Consider the following 16,249-nt stretch of genomic DNA (forward strand, 5'->3'; position numbering starts at 1 on the left):
GAGCTGCCCGTGGCCTGGCCCAGGGGAAAGCCTCAACCCCTACCTTGATTCCAACTCCAAAGCTTCCTGTGGGATTGGCCTTTGCTGCCTTTGCTCTGACCATGTGGCAACTCAAGTCTTCTTAGGAATCCCACAGGAAGCTTTGGAGTTGGAATCAAGGTGGGGGTTGAGGCTTTACCCTGGGCCAGGCCACGGGCAGCTACCCAATATGACTGCTTTCACTGTCTCATAGGTGCTGTAGGGAGCAAATGCTTCTCCAACAAACTTGCTGCATGCAAATCTCTGTCTCAGAGTATGTTTCCCCAGAACCAAACTAATAAACTGAGATGTAAAACTAGTGAACACTAAGTAACTGGAGAATACAGTCATCGTGACCACTGACTGATAGTGAAGAGGTATTTTTGGCAGATTAAAGTTAATGCATTACTAAATATTACACAAATAATCCAAATTGAAACCGGTAAAAATGCCTTAAAAAAAAAGTTAGCTACAAAAGGACAAATATGGTATGATTCCACTTAAATGGGATATTTAGAATAGACAAATTCAGAGAGACAGAAAGTAGAACAGTGGTTATCAGGGGCTAGGGGAAGCATAGGAAGCATGGAAGGAGTATGGGAAATTAGTGGGTAACAAGTTTCAGTTTGGGACGATAACCTTCTGGAGATAGCTGCACAATCATGTAAATTTACTTAATGCCACTATACACTTAAAAATGATTAAAATTATAAATTTTATGTTATACATAATTTAACATAATTTTTAAAAGCTAGCCCAAACGAGATTGAGCCTGCTTCCTAGGTTCAAACAATTCTCCTGCCTTAGCTTCCTGAGTAGCTGAGACTACAGGCATGCGCCATCAGCCTAGCTAATTTTGTTTATTTTTTTAGAGATGGGGTTTCACCATGTTGGCCAGGCTTGTCTCGAACTCCTGACCTCAAGTGATCCACCCACCTTGGCCTCCAAAAGTGCTGGAATTACAGGTGTAAGCCACTGCACCCAGCATATTTTTTGTATTTTTAGTAGAGATGAGGTTTCATCATGTTGGCCACGATGGTCTCAATGTCCTGACCTTGTGATCCACCTGCCTTGGCCTCCCAAAGTGCTAGGATGATAGGCATGAGCCACCGCACCTGGCCAGAATATATTTTAAAAATAATACACATGAGAAAATAACCAGTTTCTTGAACTTCAGAAGAGAAGGAAATGTGGCCCTCCCTCTCATTTATTCCTATCTGTTTTTTTTTTTGAGACGGAGTTTTGCTCTTGTTACCCAGGCTGCAGTGCAATGGTGCGATCTTGGCTCACCGCAACCTCCGCCTCCTGGGTTCAAGCAATTCTCCTGCCTCAGCCTCCTGAGTAGCTGGGATTACAGGCACCTGCCACCATGCCCAGCTAATTTTTTGTATTTTTAGTAGAGACGAGGTTTCACCATGTTGACCAGGATGGTCTCGATCTCTTGACCTTGTGATCCACCTGCCTTGGCCTCCCAAAGTGCTGGGATTACAGGCATGAGCCACTGCGCCTGGCCTTCCTTTCTGCTTTGACAATGAAAACATCAGACATTCAAAAGCACACAAAGACCAGTGCATAAAAACCTGTAGACCTTAATTCATCTGCATAAAATATAACTGCTTTTCAAACCTATTATAATACAAATATTTCCAAACAGCTGGCTTATTTCTCAAACAGCATTTGGCTTTAAAATTAGAATGCGATAGGCCAAGCCGGGCGCGGTGGCTCAAGCCTGTAATCCCAGCACTTTGGGAGGCCGAGGCGGGTGGATCACGAGGTCTAGAGATCGAGACCATCCTGGTCAACATGGTGAAACCCCGTCTCTACTAAAAATACAAAAAATCAGCTGGGCATGGTGGCTCGTGCCTGTAATCCCAGCTACTCAGGAGGCTGAGACAGGAGAATTGCCTGAACCCAGGAGGCGGAGGTTGCGGTGAGCCGAGATCGCACCATTGCACTCCAGCCTAGGTAACAAGAGCGAAACTCTGTCTCAAAAAAAAAAAAAAAAGAATGCGATAGGCCAGATGTGGTGGCTCATGCCTGTAATCCCAGCACTTTAGGAGGCTCAGGTGGGTGGATCACCTGAGGTCAGGGGTTCCAGACCAGCCTGATAAGCATGGAGAAATCCTGTCTCTACTAAAAATACAAAATTAGCCGGGCATGGTGGTGGAGGTTGTGGTAAGCCAAGAGCATGCCATTGTACTCCAGCCTTGGCAAAAGGAGCAAAACTCAGTCTCAAAAAAAAAAAAAAAAAAAAAAAAAAAAAAAAAGAATGTGATATCCAAATCTACAGCAATATTTCTAAAGATCTGCTCTGCTAAAAATGTCATTAGATTTTGGGACTTTAGAGACTGCTGGGAATACCTATGTCTCTTTGGTTTCCTGTTTGGAATTATACAAAATCAATTTTTTTGACTTAAAAAAGGAGATTACATTAATAGACTTTAGAAATGCCACAATTAGTATTAATCTAGGTAATTAAGGTAATTTTATTTTTTTTAATCACAACATGGAAACCAGTTAAATATTAGGTAGGTAAAATAGGTATATCTGGGGCAAGAAAAGGCTGAATATTATGAAAATGTATACTAAATAGAGGAAAGAGTCAAAAGATCTAATGTTCATCTTGAAGCCTACCACTTTGACTTTTGACTTTATAAGACTGGTTAAAAGAGCAGTTTTAGGGAGAAAATAAATATCACAATAAAACCTATTTAAGTCTACATTTGATAGTGAGAATCTGGCAAGTGAATCTGGATAGCAAAGACATCGCATTAATTCAACATTTAGTTCCCAAGTTTAAGAAAATGAGAGCTGGAAAAGTAAGGGAAATCTATACACAGTATGGTAACACCTCATTATTCCTTACCAAACACAATGGCAGATGGCTATCACATAAAGGATCAAAGTAACCATTTTTCTGTCTCAAATGCACCCGACTTTGTGAGACTTCATATGCCTGTAAGTGTTCATTGCTTAATTATGAAAGAAAAATTGTGTATGGTTAAAAAATGGAATCAGAAAAAAACTGAAGTCTGATTTGATAAACTAAAAAATTATGATAAAAACATTATTTCAAAGAGTAATATTTTTAAAACGCAGATGTAATAATGATTTCTTTCTCTCATGCCTTACTGTTGTTCTAGGCAAAATGTGCCACAATTCTGCAGATGAATACCCATGTCCTCCTGCTCTCAAGTGACCGGTGACTCATCAGTCCAGCTTAAACCACAGACACAACACATCTCAGGCCATAGGGACTTCACATTAAAGGGTTGGAAATCCATTAAATCCATATAAAGCCACAAAGGGTTGACATTTTATAGACTAGGGGAAAAATAACACAAAAAATGTTTAAAGGGAACTATAGCCTAGAAATCAGAAATAACCCATGGTATAGAAATTATGACCTAATATCACCAAAAAGTAAGGCTGATAAGGTGACATGACAATGTAAGCTCTGTCTTATTACTTGTTAAAATACATCATAGCTGTTAGAATCCATAGTCTATGTTAAAAAACATATTAAAAAACATAGTGTTTCTATTGCTCTTCTCTATGAGGTTAACATGGAAACAACTTAAGGAAAAGTAAACAAACACAGCTACAGATGCACACGGTTGCCAAGGACTGTGAGCAGAGGAAACAGATGAATACTGCACACTGTGTAAAAGAAACAACAGATATAAGGTGAGCAGCTCACCTCTTCTGTCCTTCGAGTCAGAATTACCTGTGTAATAAGTAAAAAAAAAATAGAAACATTCATTCAGGTTAAAGAAATACATTACAGTTCAATTTAGAGTACAACAAAACAAGGATTAGGAATGTTTTCCTCCATGAAGCATCCTCCAACTGGGAAACGAGACTGCCCAGATTCACTAAACTTTGGACAGTGGCCTGGCCTTCTCCCTCGGTACACAAATAGTGTAGCATCAATATTCACAAAAAGTAAAAGAATGCAAAGAGAACACATGTTATTAGAGGACTTTATGTCTTTTGCTCCATTAAAATTCAAGAGGATAAAATTAAGTAAGAATATAAAAGACCAAAATGATAAGAAGTAATAAAATCTCATCAGTAGATACCAATCTCTACACACTAACACAGAAAACCTTCTTTTCAAAGGCTAGTGAAATATTCACATCCCTTATAAATCCCAACAGTAGAACCAGTACAATATTCTTTTGTCCCAATGCAATAAAATTAGAAATTAACAAAGTAAGAAAACACTTGAAAATTAAAATCAAAACCAAAATGAGGCCTTGTGCGGCAGATCACCTGAGGTCAGGAGCTCTAGACCAGTGTGGCTAACGTGGTAAAATCCCGTCTCTACTAAAAATACAAAAAAATTAGCTGGGCATGGTGATGGGTGCCTATAATCCCAGCTACTCGGGAGGCTGAGGCATGAGAATCACTTAAACCCAGGAGGGGAAGGCTGCAGTGAGCAGAGATTATGCCATTGCACTCCAGCCTTGGCTACCGAGCAAGACACTATTTCTTGTTTTTTTTTTTTTTTTTTGAGACGGGAGTTTTGCTCTTGTTACCTAGGCTGGAATGCAATGGTGTGATCTCAGCTCATAGCACCTCTGCCTCCCAGGTTTAAGCAAGTCTCCTGCCTCAGCCTTCCAAGTAGCTGGGATTACAGGCATGTGCCACCACGCCCGACTAATTTTGCATTTTTAGTAGACACGGGGTTTCTCCATGTTGGTCAGGCTGGTCTCGAACTGACCTCAGGTTATCTGCCCATCTAGGCCTCCCAAAGTGCTGGTACTATAGACATGACCTACTGCATCTGGCTGCGAGACACTATTTCAAAAAAAAAAAAATCAAAAATGGGCCGGACACAGTGGCTCACATCTTTAATCCCAGCGCTTTGGGAGAGAATCCAAATCCCAGCACTACGGCATGAGAATTGCTTGAACCTGGGAGGGAGAGGTTGCAGTAACCTGAGATCCCACCACTGTACTCTGGCCTGGGTGACAGAGTGAGACTCTATCTCAGAAAACAAACAGGCAAATAAACCAAAAACCCAAAATGGAAAAATACCTTAAAAACAACAATGATGAGAAGTTTTGTGGCAGAACCTGCCAATGGAGATCTCCTCCTCTCAAATCAGTCTCTTCCTCTTCTTGCCTTGATATAGAACTTTTGTTTTTCAGCTGAGCACCAAGCTCTCCTGCCAGAGACTACATTTGAGACTCTTGTGCTAGGTATAGTCATGTGATGACTTCTACCAATGGGATGTGAGCTAAAGCAATGTGACTAACTTCCAGGTCACATCTTTTGGGGGGTGGGGGGAAGGCCCCTATTCCCTTTGTTCTTCATTCGCAATGGTTGGAACTAGAACCCAATGGTGGGAACTATCTATAACCAAATAGGTAAGGACAATATTAGGATGGCAGACCACAAGAGGAAAGGAATTTGGGCCCTACTGAAACAAAGGCCCTGCCTAACTCTGGAATGTGACTGGGGAAAGACACTTAAGTCTTATTTAAGTCATTGAATTTTGGTATCTTTGTCAGAGCAGCTCATAGTGCATACTAATACAACTACCTATGGGATGTGGCTAAAGCTGTGCTTGTGCAAAATTTACCATACTAAATGTATTAATTAACTAGAAAGAACAAAAATAAATAAAGCACTCAATTCAAGAAGATGGAAAAAGCATAAAATAAATCTAAGGAAGGTAGAAAATAAAAATCAATGAAATAGAAAACTTAAAAATGAAAGAACTAATAAATGCACAATAGCAAGTTATTTCAAAGAAAAAAGTCAACAAACCCATGAAATAAATGATTAGTCAACCTAAACAAAAATACAAGAGACATAAAATAAAATTTAAAAATAGCTCTGTAGGATATTACAATAAATAATCACAGGAGAGAACTTTTCCTCATTCAATACATTTGAAAACATGAATGAAATGGCCAGATGTGGTGGCTCACACCTGTAATCCTGGCACTCTGAGAGGCCAAGACAGGAGGATCGCTTGAGCCCAGGAGTTAGAGACCAGCCTGGGCAACATGGCAAAACCACGTCTCTACAAAACAAACAAACAAACAAACAAACAAACAAACAAACAAACACAAAATATTAGCTGGGCATGGTGAGACATTCCTATAATCCCAATTTCTTAGGAAGTTGAGTGAGAGGATCACCTGAGCCCAGGAGGTGGAGGTCACAATGAGCAGAGATTGTGCCACTGCATTCCAGCCTGGGCAACAGTGAGACCCTGTCTTAAAAAATAAATGATGAAGTGCATTTTTTTACAGTAAAATCCATAACATATACCTGTTAAGTTATATAAATTTAATAAATACATAAGAATGAACAAATGAGTGAAGAATTGGTTGATGGGTAACAGTGAACGGGGACATTGAGCACAAATAAAAAGTGTATATAGATTCATAGTATCCAATAATTTTATCAAAGGAATGGAAACCTTTCTAAGCCTGAATAAATGTTCAAGAAAATACATAAAAATAAATAAATGCATACTTTTCAGTGTAAACTTTCAAATTCTTTCATGTAGCAAAACAAAACACTAAAAACTAAAACTTATCTAAAAGAATACACAACACACACACAAAGGAAAAACACAGACCAATCTCATTTAGAGATATTTTGTGAATAGACAGAGAAAATTCTAAATGGAAAAAAAAAAAAAAAAAGAAAGAATATCAAACAGACTGCAACAGATTACAAGAATGATACAATATGGTTGGGTGGCCTTGGCTCATGCCTGTAATCCCAGTGCTTTTGGAGACTGAGGCTGAGGATTGCTTGAGGTCAGGAGTTCATGACCAGTTTGGGTAACACAGTGAGTCCTTGTCTCTGAACAAATTTAAAAATTAGCTGGGCATGATGACATGTGCCTATAGTCCTTAGCTACTCGGAAGTTTGAGGTGGGGTTTCCTTAAATCCAGGAGTTTGAGGTTATAGTGAGCCATGATCATGTCACTACACTCCAGCCTAGATGACTCAAAAGGAAAAGACTTAAAGCAAAGCAAAGGTCAACAGGAAAGAAAAATTAAGAAGTTTAAATAATTCAGAGCAAGATGCTGTCTCTAAAAAGAGAAATAAATAAAAACTATTAATAGAATCCATCATAGAAACAGACCAAGAGAAAAAAAATCATACAGATCTTGCTCACTGATCCTGAACAGGCAATTGGCAAAATTTAACACCCATTCCTGACATAAATGCTCATTAAAACAAAAATAAATTGTTATATCCTGAACACAATAAAATATGTTTATCTCAACTCAAGAGTCAGCACCATGTATAATGAAAAACCACTGAAAGTGTATTACTTAGCATCAGATAAAAGACAATGCTGTCTACATTTATCAGCTGTTTAACTTTCTTCTAGAGGTATTCATCAATGCAATTAAACAGAAGAAAAAGAAAGTTCTAAAAATTTGGAAGATAATGGCAGATGAGATGATTTGAAGCCACAATAATTGATGAAGAAAATTACTTCAAACACTAAGAAAGTTTAAGGTGGCCAGTACAAAATGTCTCTACAAAAACAGTAGATTTCATATCCTCAACAGCAACCAGTTAGAAAATATGACGGAAGAAAATACTCCGTTTATAATAACAAAAACAGAAGATTTTTTTAAAAAGACTTCAGAAAATAGAATATATTGCATTACTGGATAGTTAGAATCAACATCTTTAAGATGCTATTTTCTGTTAATCTACATATTTAATATGATCAATACAAACTTTTTCCTGCTAGACAAGTTGGTTCTAATGTTCATAATGATAAAAATTGTTAGCAAAATTCTGAAAAATAAAATTTAAAAGGAATGACTCATTTTACCAGACATTAAATACTTTACAAATCCTGTCTCTACCACAAACACAAAAGTAGCTGGGCGTGAGGCCGGGCGCGGTGGCTCACGCCAAGCGCTTTGGAGGCCAAGGCGGGCGTATTACCTGAGGTCGGGAGTTCAAGACCAGCCTGACCAACATGGTGAATCCCCATCTTTAAAAAAAAAAAAAAAAAAAAAAAAAAGGAGCTGGGCATGGTGGTGCATACTTGTAATCCCAGGTACTCGGGAGGCTGAGGCAGAAGAATTGCTTGAACCCGGGAGGCGGAGGTTGCGGTGAGCCAAGATCGCACCACTGCACTCTAGCTTGGGCAACAAGAGTGAAACTCTGTCTCAAAAAAACCAAAAAAACAAAAAAGACAGTGGGGCTTTCCACATGGACAAAGAAAAAGATTAATAGAAAATAAAATGAATGTTCCCAAATACTCAAATACATATGAAGAGTTAAATAAATATCTGAATTTAATATATAGGATAGGTGGCATTTCAAATCAATGAGGAATAATAAATTATTCATTAAGGGGTATTTGGACAAGATAGCTGCTTGGGGCAAAACAGATCCATAGCTCACACTCCACAGATAGACCTAAACACACACACACACACACACACACACACACACACACACACACAAAACCACAGAAGTCCAGAAGAAAACTATTTTTATAATCTTGGAGTAACGAAAGCCTTCCTAAATATAACCCAATTCCTAGAAAAGTTACAATAAACTGAGAAATATTTAAATTAAAAAAATTAAAAATAGCTAATAGTATCTTCTGCAATGCAGAAAATGTAAATGACCACCTAGGGAACAATATTTTCCATTTTACCATAGGCAAAGCGCTCACTTCCAAAATAAAGAGCTTCTACAAATGAGTCAGAAAAACCTTGACACCCTAATAAAAATTGTTAAAGAAAATCAAGAGAATGCTCAGAAAAATAAATTTAAATGATTTTTTTCCCCACTCTTACCTGAAGTTGTATTATAAAAGCACATGCTAGCTGTAAACACTTCCAACAATGCAGAAATAGGCAAGGGGAAAGTGGAACTTGCTGTGGACACAGCCACAGGACCACACTTTTGTTCCTGTTAGGATGCCTGGGTTGGTTCCACAGGTGGCCTCCCAGTCCTGCAGGCTGAACCTGTCTGTCTGGGCGCCCTGCATTGCCTGCCTCCTGGGTACTCTGGGGCGACACGGACAGTTGCATGCTCTTCTAAGGTTCGGTGCCTGCAGTCAGGAGTCTGTATCAAGAATGGTCCATCAATGAGGGAGAGGAGGGGCTTCCGTGCCTCCCATTTTGGGTACTTGTAGACTTTCTGTGGGAAGTGCTCTCCTTGAGTCATTCTGTTTTGTCCTGAGGCTACTGTGAGGAGGAGGACAGGTAAGCACATGCTGGAGGGTGGGGACATGTGGGACAGCTTCACTCCAGGCACAGCTGCAGGTCCCAGCTACCCGCTTTCCCTGGCCCAAGAAGAGCAGCCTCAAGCATGCTGCGGGCACAGTCCCGGCTCATGCACGGCCTAGAACGCACTGCAGGGCCCCAGCAACCCCCCTTAATTTTCACCTTTGTTCCCTCATGCTTTTCAGCTTTGGAGTCCTTGTTAAGAGGAACTCAAACCACAAGGTTATAAACACGACATCTGAATTCCCTTCCAATTCTTCATGGTTTTCTTTTTTACACACAAAGCTTACAACCTTTATCTTTTCTAACTGGAAAACCAGTTTTTCCAATACTTTTTGAAAAACAAATTATCTTTTTATCATATGCTGAAAGCCCTATCCATAACAAGCCCACTTCTGCATTTGACTCTGTTCACTGACCCTTCATTTACTTCCTAAACTGACCCTTTTGGTAACTTTCAGTGAAGAGGTGGCTTTTATAAATATATTTTCCAGAAGTCTCTAGAACCTTTGCATGTATCAGGGTGAGAGGTGCCACCACAATGTAAACAGAAAGCCGAGTCCTCCTGGTAGACACTAGGTACAATCTGCACAGACTGCATGTGTGGGAAGCAGGGAGTCAGAGGTGCTTCCTCAAAATGCAGTATATCCCATCTCCGGCAGAGCACACAGGCCCCAGGGCACCTTAGAGAGGGGCTGGTCCCAGAATACGCACACCACTTCCTGGGCTTGGGAGGGTGGTAGGCCAGAGGCTGCCCACAGCAGGAAGCCCCGACAGAGGCCAGGGCCTCTTGTTCCACTTGGCAGAGACCCCAAAAGGAGCCAGGGGCAGCATCAGAGCCTGGGGCCTGGGCAGGGGTGCCCAAGGGCACAACAGCTGCAGGCCATTGGCAAGGCCAGAAGACAGTGAGTGGAAAGCCAGGGGTGCGTGGAGATACCCCAAGAAAGGGGTGTTCAGCTGGGAGTCCTGCATTTGCTGTTTGTGTTTCATCTGGTGATTTTGAAACGAGGTTTTTTTATCTTGACCTCCGAGAGCTGTAACTCCCTGGCCAACCTCTTCCGCTCCAGAGAGCCCAGGTACTTGTGGTACCAGAAGATGCCCTCCAAGGCACAGACCTGCAGCATGGTGAAGGCTGTGCAGACAAGAGGGCCTGCCAGGAGTTTGGCTCCTTACTCTGCCCAGCTATGGTCCTCTCTGGGGCAGGCAGATTTGAGGACCTAGCCTCCTTGATGCTGATAGCCTGAGGGGGCTCCCGGGTGCAAGATGTCTGGTAGGGGCCAGGGAGGCTCCCCGGAGACGTCAGCAGTCCTGGGGGTGTGGGTCAGTCCTGAGCAGTTGCTCTGGGACAGACGTCCACAGAGCCAAAGCTGGAGGGATGCTGCCCTCCACAAGGTGGGGAGGAGGAGAGACACATGGCAGTTGGAGATGGGCCAGAAGGAAGCCCAGGCAGGGCTCACCAGGTGCAGGATCCATCTCCTAAATTATCTTTTAAATTACATAAAGTTGCTCAATCTCAGAGAAATGCAAATTAAAGTTACATAGAGATGTTATTTTTCACCTCTGAGATTGGCAGAGATCCAGAAGTTTAGTAATTCACTGCACTGAAGAGAGATTAGAAAAACAGGCACTTTGACATATTGTTAACAGGAATATACTTCCCATCAGATGGAAATGTGGCAATATCCATAAATTTATAAACGTGTACCTAAAATAATTTATCCTACTAATATTCTCATATGTGTCTGAAATGACAAACTGTACTATTTGTAAGACTACTCTGAAAACAATTTAATGTCCACTGATAGGGGAAACTGGATAAACACATTAAGGTATATCCTTTAATACAGCAGCTCTTTACTAAAACATAGAACAAGTGCCATAGGCTGACTGAAAAGGGAATATGCAGAAACGAATGTGGCAAATTTATTATTTACATTATAAATGGAAAAATGAATATATATACTGTGTTATTTTTTAAGTTGTTTATTTATTTATTTATTTTTGAAGCAGAGTCTCACTCTTGTCACCCAGGCTGGAGTGCAGTGGCTCCATCTTGGCTCACTACAAACTCTGCCTCTCGGGTTTAAGGAATTCTCGCCTCAGCCTCTTAAGTATCTGGAATTACAGGTGTGCCGTACCACGCCCAGCTAATTTTTGTATTTTTAGTAGAGATGGAGTTTTACCATGTTGGTCAGGCTGCTCTCGAACTCCTGACCTCATGATCCACCCGCCTTGGCCTCCCAAAGTGCTGGGATTACAGGCATCAGCCACTGTGCCCGGCCTTATTTATTTATTTTTAAAAGGTATTCTACTTTTTACTTGTCACTTTTTTGTTTTTGAGACAGAGTATTGCTCTGTTCCTCAGGCTGGAAGCCAGGGACTTGACTCACTGCAACCTCCACCTCCCAGGTTCAAGCAACTCTCATGTCTCAGCCTCCGAAGTAGCTGGGATTTACAAGTATGTGCCACTCAAAAATAAATAAATAAAATAAACGCCAGGTGCAATGGCTCACACCGTAATCCCAGCACTTTGGGAGGCTTTGGAGGGTGGACCATGAGGCCAGGAGATGGAGACCATCCTGGCCAACACGGTGAAATCTTGTCGACTAAAAATACAAAAATTAGCTGGGTGTGGTGGCACGTGCCTGTAATCCCAGCTACTTGGAAGGCTGAGGACGAGAATTGCTTGAACCCAGGAGTCAGAGGTTTTAGTAAGCCAAGATCACACCACTGCACTCCAGCATGGTGACAGAGTGAGACTCTGTCTCAAAAATATAAAAGTAAAAAATAAATACAAGTATGTGCCAACATGTTTGACTAATTTTTGTATTTTTAGTAGGTAGACACAGGGTTTTGCCACGTTGGCTAGCCTGGTCTCGAGCTCCTGGATTCAAGTGATCCATCTGCCTTGGTCTCCCAAAGTGCTGGGATTACAGGAGTGAGCCACCGCACCTGGGCTACTTATTTGTTTTTGAGATGAGGTCTTGTTCTGTTGTCCAGACTAGAATGCGGTGGTGCGATCACGGCTCACTGCAGCCTCAACTGTCAGGCCTCAAGTGATTCTCCTGCCTTAGCCCTGAGTAGCTGGGACCACAAGCATGAGTCACTAGGCCCTGCTAATTTCCAAATTATTTGTAGTGATGAAGTCTCACTATGTTGCTTAGGCTGGTCTCAAACTCCTGGGCTCAAGCGATTCTCCCACCTCAGCCTCCCAAAGTGCTGGAATTATAGGTGTAAGCCAATGTGCCTGGCCACCCTTTGTCTGTTTTGACAAAGTCTCACTCTGTCTCCCAGGCTGGAATGTAGTGGCACAATTTCGGCTCACTGTAACCTCCACCTCATGGGTTGGAGTAATTCTCTCCTTCAGCCTCCCAAGTAGCTGGGATTCAGGCACCCACCACCATGCCCAGCTAATTTTTGTAGTCATAGTATAGACAGGGTTTCATCATCTTGACCAGGATGGTCTTGAACTCCTGACTTCCTGATCAACCCGCCTCAGCCTCCCAAAGTTCTGGGATTACAGGCGTGAGCCACCACACCCAGCTATTTATTTTTATTTATTTATTTTTGAGACAGAGTCTCTCTTTGTCACCAGGCTGGAGTGTAGTGGCGTGATCTCAGCTCATTACAACCTCTGCCTTCTGGGTTCAAGTGATTCTCCTGCCTCAGCCTCCTGAGTGGCTGAGATTACAGGTGCACGCCACCATGCCCAGCTAATTTTTGTAATTTTAGTGGAGACAGTGTTTCATCATGTTGGTCATGCTAGTCTCCAACTCCTGATCTCGTGATCTGCCCACCTCAGCCTCCCAAAGTGCTGGGATTATAAGTGTGAGCCAAGATCCTTTGTTTATTTTTAAAAGGAAGAAGAGAGTCAAAGCAAAGATCAATAGGAAAGAAAAATTTTAAAGATTAAATAATTCAGGATACATCCAGTATCTAAATAACAAGAGTTTGAGAAGAGAACAAAGAAAATGGAAGAGGGAGAGAAGGTTTCAAAGAAATAGGAGAAAATCTTCAGAAATGCTAGATCAAGGCTCCAAAGGGCCTAAAAAGCATCCATAATAATGAAAGAAAAAAGACCCACACCAAGATACATCTCCGTTAAGTTTCAGAATACCAATGATAAAGAGAAGGTCCTAAAAGCACACAAATAATTAGGAATTAAGAGAGCAGCAAAATCTTCCAAGCCTGGTAAGTCCGTGTTAGTTAGGGCAATACTTTAAAAATTCTGGGGGAAAAATATTCCTCAAATTCTATACATAGCTCTCAAGATATTCTTGGACATGTAAAGTCTTATGCAATTTACCTCCCATGGACCCCTTTTCTCAGGAATCTACCAAATGATGAGAGAAGACAAGAAAGAAGACAATATGGAAGTCAGGAAGCAGCAGCAAGGGGAATTCCCAGAATGACAGAGAAGGGAAATCCCAGGCTGATATATCTGTATAGTAGCCCTAAAGATAAACAAGCCTAGACCAGAATAAGATAATGGAGGGCTCAGGAGGAATTTTTTGAGGTAAAAAAGAAATAGATTATCGAGTAATCTCACTTTATAGAAAGCTGTATTGAGAGGCTCTGGAAAGTGTGGTAAGAATGGACTAGCAGTAACTTTCTTGAGACATGGTCTTTCTTTGTCACTCAGGCTGGAGTGCAGTGGTATGAACACAGTTCACTGCAGCCTTGACCTCCTGGGCTTAAGCAATCCTCCCACCTCAGCCTCCTGAGTAGCTGGGACTACAGGCACATGCATCCATGCCCAGCTAACTTTTATATTTTTTGTAGAGATGTGGTTTCATCATGTTCCCCAGGCTGGTCTCAAACTCTTGAGCTCAAGTGATCTGTCTACCTTGGCCTCCCAAAGTGCTGCGATTACAGGTATGAGCCATTGTGCTGGGCCTGACTAAATAGAAAACTAAATAAACAAAAAATAAGGCAATTATTAAATCCAGAAAAAAAAATTGTACAAGAAAGAAAAACAATCCATTTATACTTATAGTTCAGCAATGAATATTTCATAATTACAATAATACACAACATCAAATACGGATTTAATAAAAAAATTGTTAACTGTTACAGGAGGACTGGTAAAATGGTGGTGATGAGCGGGATGTGGGGTTTAAGACTATGAAATTCCAATGTGCCATAATAGTTTCTTGTGTTTTACTCACCTTGAATAAATGCCACTAGAGAAATGTAGTCTCAGTCTTCTATGACATGAAATGTGTTAAATGTACAATAACTAGATTCTTAGCTGTGGAATAATCTGGGCCTAAGTCAGTTTGTGGAAAACTAAGTTCCCTACAAGGGAACTTGCAGAGTGGCAAGACAGCAAAAGTGAGAAATAGGCCTAACTTAACAGCCTTGAGATCTAAAGCAAATCATTTAACCTCTAAATACAGCCTGAAATTAAGTATCTGTTAAAAGGAGATGATTATCCATGGTCATGTCACAGAGTGTTAAATGAAAGACAGTACAGAATAGAACATGGACCGTCCCAGTCAGGCCTGTGTTACAGTCGCCACCTTTTCAATTTCCTCAGTCAATGTGTACAAGTTATTCTGCCTTTCTCCCTAAGCAATGGCCACAACCCAAGTTTTTATGTTGTTACTAAAATTTGTATATGTAACATTAAAAATTGTATATGTAACATTAAAAGAACAAAAATGGAACTAGATCATCCATTAAAACAAACAACTAGTGGTGGCCCACTAAAGTGATTTCATAAATTTTGTCATGACCTGTATTTTGCAAAACATTCCATAAATTACAGTTTTATCATTGTAAAATACTTTCACCTGTAAACACAAAATAGCCAGGTGCAGTGGTTCACACCTGTAATCTCAGCACTTTGGGAGGCTGAGATGGGCAGATCACCGGAGGTCAGGAGTTCGAGACAAGCCTGATCAACATGGTGAAATCCCATCTCTACTAAAAATACAAAAAATTAGCCAGGTGTGGTGGTGTACGCTTGTAATCCCAGCTACTCAGAAGGCTGAGGCAGGAGAATTACTTGAACCCGGAAGGCAGAGGTTTCAGTGAGCTGAGATCATGCCATTGCACTCCAGCCTGGGCAGCAGAGTGAGAGTCTGCCTTAAAACAAACAGACAACAACAACAAAAAAACATAAAATAGAACTTACCTCATAGGATTATTCTAGAAAACTCTTAGTACAATGCCTAGCACATAGTAATAACCATGATAAAAAAACAAACTATATTAACTTTAAAGCACAAAGCAAATATCAGACGTTATTTGTCTGCAGTCCCCTGTGTCATTAGGAATAGTGGGATGCCAACCATATTAAAGATATCATCATATATTTTACTGGCAAACTATCAGAGCAATAATCGAACCAATAACAACAGCTAACACTTAAAAATAGTGCTTACTATGTGCAGGCATCTTTATAAGTGCTTTACCCACATTAACTCATTTAATCCTTCTATCTCCTCTATGAGGTAACAACAATTACTATTACTCATTCTTGTTTCACAGACAAACAAACTGAGGTAGAGAGATGAAATAAGGTTGTTTTGCCATAAACATAGCTGGCTTATGGCAGAGCTGGGATTCAAACTCAGTAGTGTGGCAATGCAGACTGTGCTCTTAACTGCAAATGCTGTTTTGTCTTTATGGTAGAAAACATGGGGGCAGGCAGGTGAAGGGTCCAAGTTATAAGGCATAGTAAAAAATGTCATCTGTAGTAACAAATGAGAATCAACTGGGCAAACAGTTACTGAATGTTCCCCATGAGCAAGATGTGATTCTACTTAGGGCACTCACCATCTAACTGGGAAGAAATCTTGAGCCAAGGGGCTGGGGAACACAGAAGAGGAAAGAGCGGTTTTTGCTAGAAAAGGGATGACAGTTACATAACAATCAGGTAATGATTATTTCCTTTACTCCTCATAGAAGCCCTTTGAGGGACTCTCTAATCCCTTTTTATAGACAAGGTACCTAAGGTTCAAAGAGGTCAGAAACTTGTCCTACCT

At 40.9% G+C, this 16,249-nt stretch overlaps 1 protein-coding gene and 1 pseudogene across 8 annotated transcripts in view; both read right to left on the minus strand.

Moving 5' to 3' along the window:
• PTPRA (protein tyrosine phosphatase receptor type A) overlaps positions 1-16,249 on the minus strand; it is a 156,863-nt gene that overhangs the window by 55,170 nt on the left and 85,444 nt on the right. For 5 of the 8 annotated variants that reach the window (XM_039479644.2, XM_074406322.1, XM_039479647.2 and 2 more), the window contains one exon: positions 3,719-3,745. The exons of the other annotated variants lie outside the window; for them this stretch is intronic. In XM_039479644.2, coding sequence (XP_039335578.1) covers positions 3,719-3,745 — 27 coding nt within the window. The remainder of the gene's footprint in view (positions 1-3,718; positions 3,746-16,249) is intronic. 8 annotated transcript variants of the gene reach the window in all.
• On the minus strand, positions 3,753-16,021 carry LOC141585686 (homeobox protein VENTX pseudogene; annotated as a pseudogene).

This window comes from Saimiri boliviensis, chromosome 9 (assembly GCF_048565385.1).
Source record: "Saimiri boliviensis isolate mSaiBol1 chromosome 9, mSaiBol1.pri, whole genome shotgun sequence".
Classification (NCBI taxonomy): Eukaryota; Metazoa; Chordata; class Mammalia; order Primates; family Cebidae; genus Saimiri; species Saimiri boliviensis.